This window comes from Oenanthe melanoleuca, chromosome 1A (genome assembly GCF_029582105.1).
Source record: "Oenanthe melanoleuca isolate GR-GAL-2019-014 chromosome 1A, OMel1.0, whole genome shotgun sequence".
Taxonomy (NCBI): Eukaryota; Metazoa; Chordata; class Aves; order Passeriformes; family Muscicapidae; genus Oenanthe; species Oenanthe melanoleuca.
Window position 1 is genome coordinate 19,587,905 of NC_079334.1, and position 18,706 is coordinate 19,606,610.

The following is an 18,706-nucleotide window of genomic DNA, read 5'->3' on the forward strand; positions in this document are numbered from 1 at the left end:
CCGCCCCGGCGGGTGGGAATCCCGCCGAGGTCGCGGGTCTCCCGGCCGCCTCCGGCCCCGCCGCAGGCGCGCGGCCGCCCGGCCGGGCCTCCCATCCCCCGCGCGCCGCCGGTAGCGAACACACCTCAGAAACGTGAGGGCCCGCGGTCACGTGGGAGCGGCGCCGGCCAATGGGCGGCGGGGGGCGGGGCGGAGCGGCCGGCGCAGCCCCGCGCAGTCACAGGGCGAGCGGCGAGGAGGCGGCGGCGGCACGGACGGCGCTTTCCGCGGGCAGGGCGCCGCCACCGCCCAGCAGACGCTGCCGGACCCAGCGCTCCCACCTTTCGTCCCTGCTCTCCCCGGCGCGGGGGCTCCGCGGGGTGATGCGTCCCCGCCGGGCGGCCGCTCCCGCCGTGTCCGCCGGATCCTAGAGCCGTCCGCAGCGAGGCCCCGCGGGCCGCCCGCCGCCCGTCCGTGCTCGCCCGGCGGCGCCGGGCCATGAGCTGCCCCGCGGGCGGCGGCGGTTCCCGCTGAGCGCCCGCACCCGGCATGGGGGTGAACGCCGTGCACTGGTTCCGCAAGGGGCTGCGGCTCCACGACAACCCGGCGCTGCGGGAATGCATCCAGGGCGCCGACACGGTGCGCTGCGTCTACATCCTGGACCCCTGGTTCGCCGGCTCCTCCAACGTGGGCATCAACAGGTGGCGGTGAGTGCGGGGCGCTGCGGGGGCCCTAATCCTCGCGTTATGTATTCGGTCACGCTGCCTCCCCGCCATCCCCTCCCCTCCGCGCCCGATTGGGCCGCCGCCAGCGCCGGCTTCCCTCGGCCGCTCGCCCTCCCCGCGGCCCGGCGGTGTTACATATCCAGCCCGGCGCCGGCCCGGGCTGCGGCTCCCGCGGCGCACGTGGGAGGGACGGGAGAAGGAGCCGGGAAGCCCGCGGCAGAGTGCGGGGCGCTGCGCTGTGCCTTCCCGGGAAGGGGGACGCTGGTTCTCGCCGCCGAGGGCGGCAGTTCAGAGCCCGAGCGCTGGAGCTCAGAGCCGGGTTGCTGCCGGGCGGAAAACCCTGTGGGGAGCAGCTCGGAGGGCTTGCATCATTTCAGGATCTCTGGGCAGCCGGGAACCCCAGGGCGATTCCGTCCTGGAGACGCTGTGAGGCTGTTCACTTAGCTCAGAAGTAGTTTTTTAGAGTAGCGTTTCTGCACGGAAGGGTATCACAGAATATCCCGGGTGGGAAGTGACCCACAAGGATCCTGGTCCTGCATACAACAGCCCCGAGAAACCCACTGTGTGCCTGAGAGCGTTGTCTGAATGCTTGTTGAACTCTGGCTGCCTTGGTGTGCAGTGTCCCTTTCTGGAGCGTGCAGATTTGTTCCTGCACTGTCAGGCCAGTTGTAATTCTCCTACCCGATGTAAAAATGAACTTTACTGTGGAGCTGTGACTGATGCTTGCATGCTAAATGTGTGCCATAATAAGGCAGAGGTTAATAGGACTTCTGTGCATGCTTGTCATGTGAGGTTAGTTAAAACATCACTAGGAATCTGAAAACTGTTGCCCTTGTAAAATGGTTGGTAATGCAGTAAAGTTTGTGTATCATCTGTTCCTCCAGTGTCAGGAACTTGAAATGTTAGAGAACTTAGCCTGCTGAGACTACAATGCAGAGAAGTTGCCTAATTATGGGACAGGCACAATGAAACTTAGCCTAACACTACGTCAGAGAAGAATGACAAAGCTTAGAAATTTCAGGTTTCAGGTTTAGTTGAAGGATTGTTCCTTTCAGATTTAATAATTTGTATCCTAGCTTTTATTTTACCAGCCAGGTAGCTTACCTTTGGAGGTTTTTGGTTTCTATTTTTTTTTTTTTTTCATGTTTTGAGAGGTTTTCCTTACAATCTTCTTGTTTTCAAGAGACAGAAATACTAAAGATTCTTTTTGTGAACTTTAACTTGATGGTTATTTCATTTTCACTGACAATAATAATAACTGTTAGATACTTCCCTTACCTGAGATTTATGATGTACATTTATAAGAGACTTTTAAATGTCTTTTGCTTTGAAGGGATATAGTTTTTTGAATAACATTTTGACTTCCTGAAGAAGCTCAGAGGTCTTAATTTTGTGGTTGAAACATTAATAGCTACTTAAGTTTTAAAAGAATGTAGGCAATTGGCACCAGTGTAAGTGTTAAGGAAATCACGTCTAAAGAATACTTCCTAAGTCTCTAATGTGCCCTGCAAATGAAATGCTGAACAATTTTTGGTTTTATTCTCTGAGCTAGTGAATGATAGACAAATGTGAACTTTGATTCTAGCAGGAGGAAGTTCATGTCTTCAGTGCTATTGGCCTGGATCTTCAATGACTGTGTAATATGATCATTAGCTAATGGAGTCCTTGAGTACATTTATGTGTGATATATTGCAGGTTGGTTTACTTTAACAGTGTTTTCAGTGTTTTAGAAAGCAACTAGTCCTTCCACTGCATTTTGCATTTCAAGAAAAATGCTTGGTTTTAGTTGCTGGTTAGAGGGACTGAGTTTGGGGTAGCTTACAACTCCCCTGTCCAAAGCACTTCCAGCAATCTCCTGGTACTCAAATACTCCCAATGCACATGCTTCACATGGATTTGAGTAGGAAATCTTGCTGTCTGCATAGCCTGTTTTTTTGAGATCTTCAGGTTTTTTTTGAAGTTTAAAGGTACAGTAGCTGTATAGAATAACTGGCTGCTAAAGCTCTATATTTATTCCAGTTCTTCTCAATAAATTTTTATGTGAATAGACAGTTACTAGTTTGGTATGAATCCATTTTAGCCTCCAGTGGTTTTAATGAGATGTTTTTAACCAGTGCAGACACATACATACATTTCCAATAAGTATACACAAGATCTGTGATGCAGTTTTTTGGTTTGCCAGTCTCATTTGGCACTTATAATTAATAATAAAACATGGGTTTTTTTATGTTCTTTTTCATTTGATGACTGAGCAAAATTGTTGCTTATGTACCTGTTTGTTGAATAGGACGTTGAATTAGTCAAAACCATTTTATTTGAGACTAGGAGCAGAAGCCTTTCAGCATTAGGAAGGTGAGTCAAATTTAACCTCCTGGTGTGAATTTACAGTGGTCTTTGCTTAATTTGAGTTGATTGACACCAAGTGTTTGTGGGCCTAGTGCCTTGGGCAAAACTCTTCTTTGTCAAACTATGACTAACACAATCTACAGTAAGGAAAAATGTTGAAAGAATACAAGAAACCAGGAGGTTTAGTTTCTTGTTAGCATACTGTCACTCTGCAGGGGCACCGGTTATGGTTTATATTAACAAATGTGTGTTAAATCTGGTAAATAGCAACCTTTAATGGATTGGTGTTTTCTAATTAACTTTTCTCTTTAAACAGTCATGTAACAATCGGGAACTAATATTTTTGTGTAATTGCACTATTGAGCAAGTCTAATTACTGAACAGTCACATGGTCTTACTGACCTCCTTTCTCCTGGCATTCAGCCTACCTGCTCTAAATTCGTGAATGCTACGTAACAAATGCCAGGACCTCCCTCAGCTCACTTCATTTTTTTCTGGTTCTGATCTGTTTCTTCTTATTGTTCTTTTTTTCCAAGCTGTCAAATAAATCAAGATGTGCTTTCATTGAAACATGCTTTTTTCTATGGGATGAGTTTGCAGTGTTGTTCACAGATCAGCACTTGAGAGAGAGAAGTTACTTGGTGCAGTAAAAGGTGAAGGAGAAGTGGTGGAGGGAGATGCCAAATGCTAAAATCACACTAAGGCTCTCTTAAAATTTTGTCAGTTGCCCTTAAACTTAGGCATGAGAATTAGCTTACATTTAATTGTGTCAACAAAGGAGGCAAACAATGTAGCTTGCATATTCCAACAAGTAACCATTACCTACTTCTGGAAAAATGTATTCCTATGTGCTCACAGACGTTTCCATATTAAGGAGAATGGCATCTCATGCTTAACATCACCTAGGGGAGAGCTTCATTTAGCCTTGGTTTGAGGACAGAGTGACAATTGATCACAATACTTGAAAAGAAATGCAAACGTTCTGTTAGTTGCTGCATAAGGATTTAATTTAGGTAATAATTTGCCTCTTTTAGTTTGTCTTTTTGAGTATGTATGTCTGTCTTTGATATGCTAGTTAAAACACTGGTGTGACAGCTGATTTTATAAAGATGGATAGTCTAATCTTGCCAATCCTTGTATTTTTTTTAACCACTCTTGAAGAGAACAGATTTTACTTTTAAAATAAGAGTAATATAATTTGTTTTATATTTATCTTAGATTTTTTGGGTGTATTGGTATGTTCAACATCCTTCAAAGTTAGCTGCTTCTATTATGGCAGATAGTGGTATTGACTTCAGAGAGAGAAAAGAGGTGATTTTTTTTTTTCCCCCACACAAATTCCAAGCAAATAAAAAACTAAAACATGGAAATGGGAACTTGTTAAAAAAATAATACTTCAACATCTTTCTGTAGTATTATTAAATTTTGCTGTTTTGTACATCTGATTTTGAAAATATACTTACAGTTTCAGCTTACATAGGTATGATTTGTGTAATAGAGATGTGTTTGTTGGATGGGGGATTGGTGGAAAAAGGTTGTCAATAGAATTAATCTATGAGTGATTTGAGTTTCATATGTGTATTTCAGGCAGACAAAATTTGTGTATTATACTTTGTTAATTTTTGGTGACTTGCTTAGTATGTAAAAACAAATGCACAGAAATACTTATGACTTCCCTGATGAAAACATCCATTTAAGTTTGTTTTTATTGTGTAGCATTTAGAATGAAAATCTGTTTGATCTAAGAAATATTTAACATGAAGCCCACCAAAGGCACTCTTATCATTCCCCTCAGTTACACAGAAAATAGAAAATACAACAAAAAGCTTGTGAGTCAAGATAAGGACAAGGAGAGATCACTCAGCCATTACTCTCATGGGGAAAATGAATTAATTTATTACCAATTAATTCAGAAGAGGGTAACTGAAAATAAACTAAATTCTTAAAGCATCTTCTTCCCAGTCCTCCCTTCTTTCTGGGTTCAGCTTCACTTCTGTTTTCTCAGCCTCCCATCTCTGAAGAACACAGAGGGATGGGGAATGGAGGTTTTGGTCAGTTCATCAAATATCGTCTCTGCTGCTTTTTCCTCAGAGGACTCTTCACACTCGGATTTTCTCCACTTTGGTCATTCATGGGCTGTAGGTGAACAGCCTTCCTCTCAGTGGTCTTCACTGCAGACTGCATGGCAATCTGCACAGCTGCTGGAGTGTGTCCTTCCCATCCTTCTTCCCTCACTTGGGAGTTTGCTGTGTTGTTTCTCTCACATATTCTCATTCCTCTCTGGCTTTGGTGGCTCCTGAGCCATCAAAAATGTTTTCCTCCTGTCAGATACGTTTTCCCAGAGGTGATACCTTGGGCTGTGCGGGTCTGTGTTGGAGCCTTCTGGCATTGGCCTGGAAAGACAGATGGAAAGCTTCCAGCAGCTTCTCACAGCAGGCCACCCTTTAACCCCCCAAAACCTTGACCTGTGGCCATGCAGACCCAGTGCAACCCAGCATACCCTCTAATGAGTGGCTGCAGCTCTAGAGCAGTGTGTGCCGCTTGGAGAACTTCTGTTCATCCAGCACATGAAATTGAGGGTGATTAATCTGTGGAAAGTCTGTAGCTTGTTTCCAGAAGTTGCGTTTTCAGATGGAAGCTGTGGTACCCGCAGTTCAGTTGGAGAAACCCCTCAGTGCCACACCCCTAGGCTGCTCACCTGTTCTCTTCCACAAAAAACATTTTTTACCCCAAAAGTGCATCCAATTCAGCAACTCCCTCTATAATTTGTATTATGTGATCTAGCCCTATGATTTACAAAGTACGTCATTGAAGCATACTGACGTATGTCCTCATGGGTTTAATCCTGCACTGTTGATGAAAGGGTTGGTTCCACCCTTTTATGATAGCACACAACCCTGTGGTGAGCCAGTTTAGCTCATCAATCTGTCCAAAAGAGATTAATTACCAGTTTTGGTGGTATTAGCTCTGTGGTAGATTGTGCCAGCAAAAAGGTCACCGTAGTAGTAGTGAAGAGGCAAAGAGTGGGAAGGGCAGGTACCATTTCTTTCAGTGTCAGTATAGATTTGAGTCAGATTACAATGGTCATATCACTCTTGGCCTGCATTGCTCATGTCTGCAGTAACCACCAGGTGTTTTTTGAAAAAGGATTATTGGTTTCTTCTGTGGCTTGCCATTTGTTGACACCCTCTGAAATTCTATTGCTGAAAATAAGTATTGGCCTTTTTACTGTGCTGGGAAAAGATGCAATTTCTTTTTTGTCAGACTGTCAGAATGTGAGAAATAAGCATGCTAGCTGAGAAATTGTACTGTGCTTGTTTCCTTATTTTGGTGAATGATCTTGTATCACCAGAATCTGTAGTGTAACTACTGTTCAGTTGGACAAGAAAACTGCACTGGTTGATGTGGAGGGAGCAGGTGGTACTGCAAATTGAATTGTGCTCAGTAAGCTGATTTTTCCAAATAGCAGTTAGTATAGGCCAGAAAAATTATAGTGAGCATCTATACAATTTGGGTTTTGACTCTAGGGTTGATCTTGAAGGTGCCTTAATCTCTCAGGTTAAGAAATTTTGATTTTTTTAGACGCCTGGTTTAAATATCTAATCTCCAGGTTTGAGGATGTTCAGAGAAGGTCTGGATCAAGTGTTCTTATATGTAATAGTATGTGGACTTTGAGTATTAAGAGAGAAATGTGGTTTTGAAACAAGTCCATAGGATTTTTTAGTCTTCCTTCTCTTGGAACCGATTTTTGTTTTATTTCTGTTTTATTTTGCAGAAGTATCAATAGATCATATTCTTTATGTGAGTAGGGCAAGGTAGTCTGTCCACACCTCATAGTGTTTCCTGCTCTGGTCACAAACGAGGAGGGTGATAACCCCCAACAAACACCATCTGTGATGAATGTGAAAGCAGCTTTTTTAGGCAGTCAAGAATACAGACTTTTTTTTTTCCTTAACTGATCAGTATGTGGCAGTGTCAATGAATTCTCCATCAGGTCTTCAAAACAAGTTATTTTTACCATTCGTTTTTGAGCACTTTAATACAATAAAATATATTTTCCTCCAGTTTGGGAAAATGTCTCTATCCCAACCAATGGAAGCTACTCTTTAAATATATTAGGCAAATATTGCAGAAAAGCCTTGTCATTGTGCACTGCCTGAACTTTTCAGTTTCTAGCAGTTTATCTACAGCATGAAAGCCTTTATTTTCAGAAGTGGTTCTTTCCCATACTGTGTCTCAGTGCCTGGCAGGTTTTCAGGTTAGTTATATAACCTGTGATAGGAGGAAGGTCAAGCTGCCAGCAAAGTCAGCCATTTTTTCAGTGCAGAAGTCACACTAAAGTTTGTGATGTTATGAATTTGCATACTGAAAGAAACCCTTTGCTTTAGGGAATTTTGTGAATTTCCCATAGTGACCTAAAAAGACAAAAGTCAGCTTGAGCATGAGTGGGTTGTGTAAGTAGTGTGAGAGTATGTGCCTTTGTGTTCCACGGGTTTACTAATTTACTTAACACATTTTAGCAGGTTTAATAGCCATACCTTTGGTTACCCCTAGGAAAGGACTGGATTTGATTACCAGGGTAAGAAGTTCATCATATTTTAGTGCAGTACATTTCACTTAGATTTCTCAGAACTCTTAATTTAACATTGAGCAAGGTTAGATTGTGTGCTTCTGTGTACTTTTGGCTTTCATGTTCTTTGCAATCTAGGTCAAGAGGTGAGTTATAATTGCAGTGTTCTAAGCCTGAAGCCTCCATTTGTTTTTCAGGTCACTGTAAAGCATTTGCTTTCACTGCTTCGGAGTTTTGTGAGTGTAAATGATTTTCTATAAGGGAATAAAGCTTCAGTAGAGGTGAAGAATAGACTGGAAAGGACAGGTCAATATTTCAGTGTTCTCTTTCAAGTGTGTAAGTGGAGATGACTTTGGCAAAAGTCTGTATGGGTGTCTATACTTTCGGAACAGTTAAAAATTGGAGCGCATTCCATTTACCAGTGGAGATAATAAAACCAACACACGAGCTTTGTTAGCATTGGTTTAGACAGTAGGTGAGCTGCAGTGATCAGAGCTTCCTAAAATATGGGAGTTTTTTTGGTAATTTCTGTACTTTGAAGTTTAGACCTTTCAAATACTAATGCAATTTAAAAATAAATAGTAAAAAAAAAAAAAATCAATGTTGGTAAACCTGGGTGGAAAATAAGAGTTTCATGATACTTAGAGTTTCAGAAGTAAATTCAGGTGTCAAACTGTTGCTTAAAATCTCTTTGAAAAGTTCTAGTGTGACAACTTTCTTGCAATAAGATAAAACCTGTTCAGTTTTATCAGAAATGGAAGGGATTTCTTCCATTGCACATCGGTTAGGATGTGTCTTCCATATCTAATTTCTGTATTAACAGGCATGTGGATGTACACCTGAGCTTTTGTGTTATGCATTACTTCCTTCTACAACTAAACTAGAGAAATTTTCTGGACCTGTTTTAGAAATTTACTTTATCTCAGTGTTTCTTAATTTATAGAAAAGCATTTTCCTTCCTGTTCATTCTGATGCATTTCTTCTTTAACATCTATATGTTTTTGGCACTTTTAGAGACATGAAAAGTAAAGGCTGTAAAATTCTTGCACTGAAGGTTTCTACACTTTCAGAACAGAAACTCTTATCCCTTCAGAATTAACACCAGAAACGTTGAAAGAATTCTGTTTAAGCTCAAATGGGGAGGTTGTGAAATATGACTACATATTATTAATTCTTCAGTGATGGAGATGAAATATCTACACTACAACTTACTTAGGAGCAATTCCTGTAAGGAAGACTTGGATTTTTCTACCTGTTATCTATCCAAAATATGAAATCCATTATCTAAGAAATGCTTTATTTTTTATAGTAAGGAACCTGTGGAGTTCAGTACTTGCAGTTTGGCTTGCTTTTTTATTTTTTTCTGGTTTCTCAATGCCAGTGTTCTACTGACCTTGTCGGTGAGGGGTAAACTGTGCTGCAATTGAGAGAGAGAGAGAGAAAGGTATTGAAAAAACATAAATAGGAGGGTAATTTGTATCTGACAGAGAAATAAATAAATAGACAACTTGTTCATGTAGGCTGTTTGTTCCTTCATGTCTTGGATAGTTCATAAAACACAGTCATATTCTGAATGGTTGCAGTTTTGCTGTGCACTAAGGATATAGGACCCATGGCAGACTTATCTCAATTTCACAATCTGTGCAATTCTGAAGTACTGGGGAAGCATACAGAGAATTGTGATATGGCATTTTATACAGCAGCTAGCATTGAAAATATAGTTAGTGGCTTGATTTCTAATATATTGGATTCACTGAAGAATGGACTAAATGTTGTCTTTGCTATGTTCTCTATAGAGTTTCCTCTGCATTGAAATTTTGTCTGTAAATCCTGTGACATCAAGTGAATTTTTTTTTCATTCTTTCTCCTTCATACTTTATATTCTAGAGACTAAACAAGCTAATTTTTTTTTCTAGAAGTCTTAAGGCTGAAGAAAACATTGTGGCTTTTAGCAGAGATTACCTAATATTTTTTTCTCTTTTTCCTGTCTCATGGGAGAAGCATGACTACATCGGCAAAACTGAGGCATGCATTTAAAAGAAAATATTCTACATGGTAGTTTTTGCCATCCAGGTTTCAGAAGGCTATTTGGGGAGGAGGTTGCATTTCAGTTTTTTTCTTTGTAAGTCTTGCTATTAGTGAACTCAAAAAGTTGAAACCATCCAAGTCTTAATGCGGGTGATCAAGCCAAGGATGGCATCTGAATTATTTGTTTTATTTGTGTTGCCTAGGGATAATTCCTGTAACTTTCCTTCATTACTTTTCAGTACATGACAGGCCTGGTAAGGTCTAGTTTACTGTGCTTTATCCATGCTTATTTTTAGACAGTTTAACTGTTTACTGCTTTTGCACAGTATCTCCCAAATCCTGTGAATGCTTCTGTAAAGGTCACTGTGAGAGACTTTTTTATGTTTTTTGCTTATATGACCTGTAAAATCTCCTAATATGTAGTTTCTTCAGTTTATGACAAAGGGAAAAGTTGTAAGTTGTTCTGATATTGACAGTTCTGCTTCAATTGCTTTGTATTTTCCCCTTTTATTTCAAGGCTTTCATAACCTGAGGAGGCCTATGTAAAATTAATTTTTATCATATAGTCACGATGCTTTTCAGTGAGTAGGATTTTTTAACATGGTTGAAATTTTCTTTCTGTAAGCTAGTTGCCAAAAAATTTGCTGTTGAGAAGTACTTTATTTCAGCAGTAGTGTGTTTTTCTTCTAAACCATGAAGAAAATCATGAGTTTGTGGGGATAATGGGGATGTTTCTATTTTTACAATTTAGAATTTGGCTTTTTGCATTCTTTTGAATATAATTCCACCAACCGCTCTTTTGCAATGCCAACACTGAAACACTGTTTGTCAAAGCAAAATTCTTCAATGCTGCATTTGCAGTATTTGAGGAAGTTTTTCCTCCAAGTCTTTACTGCTTCCATATGAGACAGTACAATGAAGCTTGCATTTTTGGCATTGGAGGTCACACTTTGAAATGGAAAAGTGTTACTAGTAATCATGTATTGCTCTTTCAACTCAGCTTTATCTATTTCTCATCATAATTCTTCACTTTTTTTCCTTCTATTAGTCTGTCTTTATTCAAGAATCCTATCATTGCTCTATGGCTTGTCAAGTGCAGTGGTAAAGTGAAAATAATTTTTGGGGTTTTTTTTTATGATTTTCTTTGAAGAATATTGGGATTTTCAGAAACAGTTATGTGATTGTAAGTGACTTGTTCCCAAATGAAAGTGAGCAGGAAATTTAAAAAACTTTTCCACTTGCAGTACAATATTGTCACCAATGGCAGTATTTTTCCTGCTGAACTTAGAAATTTTAAGCATACCTAAGGTAGAGTAAGGTTTAGAGAGTTGGTTTTTTTGTCTGTGTTATCTGTCAGAAGCTTTCTGTTGACTGGAGTATTATTTATGGTGTATTATAAGGTAATGCCTAGCTTGGTTTTTCTTGGAATTAGTTTTTGGAAATGTTTGTCTCTTGTGCTTGTCTCTTTAATTTTACCTTGAAAGCTTTTGAAGTTGGGATGGAATGCATTGATCAAAAAATACCTAAGTACAACTCAGTGTGATTAATGTTTGAAGTCTTGTAGTCTTATTTCTACAGAGATAATTATTTCCTTCATTAGTTTGAGGTGATATTTTTTCCTTTATCATAAGGAAAAATGCTGGTTTTAGCAGCAACAGTAAACAGGAAATTATGTAATTGTCGACATTTCTTCCTCTGTGGTACCTTTGTGTCTCCCCTCGCCAGCGCATGCAGGTTTAAATAGGGTTTAAAAACATATAAGCTTTACCTGCCATTCACCAGGTTTTTCCTTTATGCAGCTTTAATGTTATTTAGAGCTGTAATAAAGGATGGTGTCCGTGAGCCTGTGCTTGGATGGTGGCACAGAACAGCCTGTTTGTGCCGGTGCGGTGCCAGCTGTTGGGTCTGGCAGGGGACACGCTGTTCACGAGCGCCTGTTCCTTTTCACACCTTCCCCTTCCACTCTTTATCAGCTCCTCGGCTCTGAGCGCTGCCGTGGCACTTCCTGAGCTCCGAGCACGTATTGGGTTTCATGTAACCTTTAGCCATCGACACTTCTGAATATGACACAGAGGAGGAGCAGAACCGACCCGCTGCTTGTACCTGCTCAAATGAAGCCTTTCTCTGTCCCTTTAGGAAGTTCAGTTCAGCTGTGCTACAGGAATCCTCTCGGAGCGGCTCCATGGGGAAGGAATATTCGAATGTACTACAGCGGTTACATATAACTGGAAAAGTAGGTCATTGTGGCAGGGAGTAGTCCAAACAGCTGCCCCGTTGCTGCAGCAACGACCTACTTTGCGAAACTGTTTCTGTTGATTCATATTGAAATGTTCGTCTCGAAAGCGCTATAAGGAAACGATCGGGAGATATGTAACAATGGGAGCTGCAGGCTTTGTGGACTCCTCCTGCCCTCCTCCTTCCCCCACGCCCCCGTGGTTTTGCCCCCTGATGTTGGATATAGGAGGGTTAAAGCAAATAAGGTTTGTTTCTGTTCAGCATGGGGAACTTCTAATGAGGAACATCTGGTTTTTGCTTGAAGGTTCTGCATGACAATGCCTATCATTGGTGATTGTTTCCAGAGTTCAGAGCCTGCAAATTTTCCCCTATAAATTTTGTCTACAAAATTATAACTAATAGTTATATTATTAGTTAATAAGAGTTAAAACAAGCAAACCAGAGAATCACCTTTTTCTCAGAGAAGATGAAATCTTTTTTGAGCACTGGAGCAGGTTCTCCAGGGAAATGGTCACAGCACCAAACCTGACAGAGTGACAGAAGTATTTGGACAATGCTCTGAGGTGTGAATCTTGGGGTTGTCCTGTGCAGGGCCAGGAGCTGGGCTCACCAGCCCATATGGGCCCCTTCCAACTCAGCATATTACCTAATTCTATGAGTATTACTCTTCTGGGATCCTCACAGTTTCTCTCAAAATTCAACTGCTCTTATACTAACCACTTGTCTCCAACAAAGTTTATCCATGTTCAGAAAGGTGGGCTTGGTGCCTGCCCTTTTTTTTTCTATTGGCAGTGTTGTCTGAGTCTTTTCTTTTGCTGTTAATTCTAATCCTCACACAAGCAAACAGGAAAAAAGGACAGTGATTCTGTATAAAAGGGTGTTTTCCAATTGTCTACCTTTATTCTTTCAACAGAGTAATAAAAAAGCTGTCACTGGTGTTTAGGAAGTGAATTTTGGTAATCCATTCCTGTCTTCTAAAAGGAATGGGTAGATGGGGGAAAATGGAAAAGTTTTTACAGTAAAGGTTTCATTCTTCATAAAATAACTCTTTATCTAAACTACGACTTGGGTTGAGATGACTGAGTATCACTCCTTAGTTATGAGAATTTTCTTCTTGACTGTCCTGTGTAACTTTTTAAGATCAGTTTAGTTACTTCAAGGGATGTACCTTCTGTTGGTCCTGACCTTCAGTATTGGAGACAGCTGCTGAGGTTGTGGCAGATGAAGTAACACATTTATCTAATCATTGTTTGGATTATGTCATCTATGTGTCTTGAGCTATACTTCAGTTCTGTTTCCCAGGACTTACATGACTGAGCTCTTTGCATCTCCTGCATCAGCCTCTGCAGCCTGAGTTGAAGAGTTACCTCCATTAGTCTGCCCACATGCTGAGATAGTTGATGACAATGTGGAGGTTTTCAGGATTTTTGCAGCTTGATAAACAAATCTGTGTTTCAGTTGTTTGTTTGGGGTGGGTAAATGCTTTTTTTTTTCTGCATGATTATTCCTCAAAACCCTGAATACATCTTTAACAAGTTTACCTTGTATTCAGCTCTAAATGACTGATTGCAGCTTTGAAAGACCAGTTCAGAAAATTTTTGCATTTTGATTCGTAATAGTAGCAATGGGAAATTAAGACAATTTTGGAAGTCTGACCACCGTAAGGTGAGCACCAGTCAATTTTAATTAAGATTTCCAGGAATACCTTCAGGATATTTTTTTTCCATTTTCCAAACTTTCTACCAATTTCTGTGCTTGCTAAAGTATTTCAGTTCTATCTTTAATTTTCTTCTATTAGTTTAATAGATTTTTGAGATATGGGAAGCCAGAGATGATGGAATTGTACATTAAGGACTTGCAATTTATCCAGTGTAGTTGAGAAATTTATTTATTTAAGCCAGTATTTCATTTCTAGGAAACATAAAACTGCAAAATTTTACTAGCACTAACTGTAACCTTAAAGAGGTCACTTCAGTTTAAGGAGATGAAGAAGGTTTTGCTAAAGTAAGTGAAGGGCAGTATAAAATCTGTCCTTCAGAATCAGATTGCAAGACTATCTTGTTGGAGTGCTCTTATCGTGCTTGTCCTTTTGAAATGAGCCTTAGCTGTTACTTTCTCATGGAACAGCTTAGATTGCTGAAAATAACGTGGCTGAAATAATTTATAAAGTAGGCCAGCTCTCTTTTAATTACATCAAGCCTTAAGAGCTGCTAATTTAAATAAGAGAACTTGGATGCATGCAAATAAGGTGGTTTAAATTTATGTATGACCATGTCTATACTCTCAGGTAACTCTATTTTGTAATTTGCTTCTGGATAATATTTCCCCAGTTGTCTCCAGTACAATTTGTTTGCTCTTGGTTTTCCTTTATGGATCCAACTAGTTTCTCTGGAGACAACAGGTGTAAAGAATTAAAATCAAATAATAAAGACTTTGATTTATCAGATTGGAATTAGAGCATTCAAAAAAATAAACACCTAATATGTACATTAAAGAACAGAAGATACTAAGAGAGAGATATAGGAAACTGTGAGCCTATTAGTCTTCTAACACCAGCAGGCTGACCTTTGTAACATGAAGTAATTTGAGATGTTCATTTCAAGTTGTATGGGAATAATTTAGGTGAGTAATGAGTGGCCTTTGGGTGTGAAGTTAAGATCCAGACTTTGTAGAAGCTGAATACACCATTTGCTGTGATGTATGGCTCACAAAATAGGAACCAACTTCACAGTGCTATTGAACAGAATCACAAAATGATTGGGGTAGGAAGGGACTTTGGAGATCATCAAGTCCAACCCCTCCTACTAAGGCAGATTCACCAGAGGAGGTTGCACAGGATGTGTCCAGGTGGGTTTTGAGTATCTCCAGGGAAGGGGACTGCAACTGCTTTGGGGCCTGTTCCAGTGTTCTGCCACTCCCACAGTAAAGAAGTTTTTCTTCATATTCAGATGGAGCTTCCTGTGTTCTAGTTTGTGCCCATCATCCCTTATTCTGTCACTGGGCATGGCTGAAAAGAGTTTGGCCTCATCCTCTTGACACCACGCTTAAGCTATTTGTATTCATTGATAAGATTCCTTCTCAGTCATCTCATATCCAGACTACACAGGCCAGGCTCTCTCAGCCTTTGCTCATTAGAGAGATGCTCCAGTCCCCTCATTGACTTTGTAGCCCTCCCCTGGACCTTCTTCATGAGCTCCTTGTCTTTCTTGAGCTGGGCAGCCCAGGATACCCAGCCACAGCCCTGGACACATCACTCTGGACGTGACCTCACCAGTGCAGATCATCTCTCTCCCCTGACCTGCTGGCAATGCAGTGCTCTTCCTAATGCATCCCAGGGTACCACTGGCCTTCTTGGCCAGAAGGGTACATTGCCAGCTCCTGGTTTAACCTGTTGTCCGCCAGGAATCACAGGTCCTTCTCTGCAGAGCCACTTTCCAGCAGGACAACATTTAACCTGTACTGATATTTTCATGCACTTCTCCTGTCCTCCATGACCTTTCAAAGATGATGGGGAGTGGATGATGGTTTAGTAATACATCTGCCAACTCCCTCAACACTCATGGGTGCATCTCATCGGGTTCTGTGGGTTTCTGGATGTCAAGCCTTTCATCAAAAGGATTTCTAATCTGATCCTCCTTGACCAAAGGAAAATCTTCCTTTTCCTAGACTTTCACTCTTGCCTCTATGCTCAGGGATTTCTGGAGTCTGGCTTTAGCAATAAAGACTGAGCAAAGAAAGCATTCAGAAACTGTGCCTTCTCTGTATACTTGTCACCAGGGCACCCAGTTGTTTCAGCAGGGAGCCCATGTTTCCCTAGTCATCCTTTTGCTTATATTCCATTCCAAATAGAGCTTAGCATTCTTTGTCATATCCCTGCATACTCTGACAACATGCCTCTATTCCTCCCAAGTGGCCTGTCCCATTTTCTATATTCCATAAATGCTCTTGTGTTTCAGTTTTGTCAGAAGCTCCTTGCTTATCCATACAGGTCATCTGAAGCTTTTAATTGATTTCTTACTAATAGGGATGCACTGGTCCTTAGCTTGGCAGAAATGATGCTTGAGTATAAACCAGCTCCCTTGGACTTGCTCTTGATTATTAACCATCTCTGCCTTCTGGAGACTTAACCCATGGGATTCCTCCAAGTAGGTCCTTGAAGCAGCCAAAGGTAGCTCTCCAAAAGTCCAGGGTTATGATCCTGCCTATTACTTGCCTCCTCCATCTTTGGGAGATTGTGAATGTCTTTTGAATAGGACAAAAAAATTGTGTGTTTCCTTCCTTTGGGGAATGCTAACCTTGAAAAGTTAGTTCAGTTGGAAAGAAATTAATGAGGGATGGTGTGTAAGGAAATACTAGCTTTGTGACCAGTGTGAGCTAGGTTTGATTCAGATGAGTTTGTTGCTCCTAATAGAGCTGTAGTGCTTGCTGTGGTTGATGTTCTATTCCCACTCCATATCTGAAATGGTCTTTATTCCTTAGTGTCAAAGATGTACCCAAAAGGACTCAGCTTAAAGAGATTGAATTTTAAACATGGTTTTCTCTTGATTATTGTTCAAAGCCCCTTCTGCTATCTGTTTTCAAAGAAATGCTTTTTTTTTTTCCCCCTGAGAACTTCTTTTACAGCTGTATGTGGGCTTGGTTTTATCTTGCATTTGTCCTCAATCACAGCTCTGCTTTGGCTTAAAGATTATAACAGTAGTAAATATTAGGGGAAAAAAAGCCAAGTGACGCACTTCATGGTCAGTGTTTGGTTTTGTTTTTGCAAGTGGATCAGCTATACAAAGTTATAAAAGATGCTGTAGTCCTGAATTGCTCACTAAAGGAGCTGTTTTTTCTTTGCTGACTGTAGAGCAACACTGCAGGAGATTACTTAACTCCCACAGCTACTTCACTTAAGTATTTAGAGTTGAATAACATGAACTTTTTCCTGCTCTTGTGTATAAGCTCAAAGGATAATAACTTTATGAAATATATTATTGTATACCATTTTAGGATGTGGAAGTTGGATGTGGGAATCGTTCAAACATTGTGGTACAATAAGAGATGCCTCTGTGACCTTGATTTGGTAACAGGAAAATACTACAGTGGCTGGCTGCCAAAGGATGCTGTGGAGTGTACATAACACTTAAATCCTGTCTGAGCTTAATCTTCTTACAGTTTCGTAATAATATACTCTTGCACTAAGACACATTGGTTGGTGACAAACAGGAAAATATACTGGTAAAATACTAAATATTTGTGTAAAGGGACATCAAATTTGAGATACTTCTTAGTGCCTCATACTCTGTTTTGGTTTTTGATTTGGTATTTGCATTGTGATTCCTGTTGAAATTAGTATGAGGTGTATATATACTTATACTGAAATTTCCTTATAACCTAATTAAGCATGTGGCAAAGTATATGTGAAAGAAAAGTGCTCTCTCTCTTTTTCTCAAAAGAGAAATAAATGGTGCATGATTTGTGTGATTACTACATTAGGGTCTAATGCTGTAAATTATACTCCCTCTAATAAAATGTGGTTGGTATTTTACAGTGTGTAATACTCTTTCTTTTTATTGAATCCAGCACTACTAAACTCTGAAAGATAAAGGAGGAATATCTGATAGCATTGTTGGAAAAAACAATTGAACAGGGTAATAAAGCTAGCAGATATTAGGCTGCCTAAGATAATTCTGATAGACAAAGTATGGGTGGCAATCAAATATGTGTAACGACATGAATCCCTTGTTAGACAGAACTTTTCTATTGATGGAAGTTAATGGCTTGCTGTGAGGACTAGTGGATAGATAAGAGGTATTTAAAAAGAGAGGTTAAACACAAGTTTGGACAGATTCTTGGAAGCTGACTGGTCGTGGGTAAAAAGTATTAAGCTTAGGAGCAGAACAAGTTTCAGCACTGTTCCTTTTCACTCAGATTCTTAAACTTCATCTCAGGATGAGGAAGCCTAGTTAAATTCCTATATTTTCTGTTTGTGCAGTCTAATACTCCTGCTAATGGTAAAATTCAGAATATGTATTAGTTGAGAAAAATTATTCATAATGGTTTAGCCCACTAGCATTTTCAGATGTGAAGAGCATCTGCAAGACAAGTAATTGCATTTTAAGTCCTCTCTGTTCCCATCAACTGCCCCCATTTTGTACCAGCAAAGATGCTTATATGTGATTGTGGTTTCTGGGTGTTTGTTACTCCTAAAAGTAACCCCAAACAAGACTTAAGGGAATCCTTAAATATTGTGTCATAGGTATCCTTCTTGCAGGTCTCCTCCCTAAATAAAATTGTTACCTTTTTAACAGACTGCTCCTAGCTTCTTCCCTGTACAGTCTTTAATCATGTTAATAGTGCAGAGACAGGAACATTGCATGATGTAGTGCTTGCTTTAGGCCATTTTGTTAATGGTTAACTGTGTTAACAATTATTTATTGAAGTTTTTGAATAGCTACTTTTATGGTGTCAGTTTCTTTCAGTTGCATGGTAGCTAAAATTATGAGGTGTATTATGCAATTATTGCCAGTTTCTGGCAATTAATTTATATTTTAGACCCCAGGCATATCTTGTATGATTAACAGCAGGGAAGGTTTGTGGAGTTTCTTGGAGTCAACTGCTAAGATTTTATGTGCATGTCTTTTAATGAATGAAGTCTTCAGCAGCTTTCATGAAAGTTCTGAATATCATAATTAGATGTCATAATTAGATGTCTCTGGCAAAATGTGTAATGCTCGCTAAGAATGTTGCTTGCAGACAGGTGTGCTTTGCATCAGCATCTTCCCCATGTCAAAATGTGTAAGTCTTGTTAAAATGTGTCTCTGTCGTGTCAGTACCTCTC

General features: G+C 40.4%; 1 protein-coding gene and 1 long non-coding RNA gene across 3 annotated transcripts in view; one reads left to right on the forward strand and one right to left on the reverse strand.

Annotated features, from left to right (window-relative positions):
* The first annotated feature begins 184 nt into the window (after positions 1–184).
* Positions 185–18,706, forward strand: part of CRY1 (cryptochrome circadian regulator 1) — a 40,084-nt gene continuing 21,562 nt past the window's right edge. The window contains exon 1 of one of the 2 annotated variants that reach the window (XM_056508267.1): positions 185–686. In XM_056508267.1, the coding sequence (XP_056364242.1) occupies positions 529–686 (158 nt within the window). In that variant the 5' untranslated portion in view covers positions 185–528. The remainder of the gene's footprint in view (positions 687–18,706) is intronic. The other variant, XM_056508258.1, reaches the window with a different exon arrangement.
* Positions 4,918–11,792, reverse strand: LOC130261784 (uncharacterized). Its single transcript, XR_008842030.1, has 2 exons — positions 11,417–11,792; positions 4,918–5,443 (listed from the first exon to the last, which is right to left on the reverse strand). It is a non-coding gene; the product is annotated as an uncharacterized LOC130261784 (long non-coding RNA).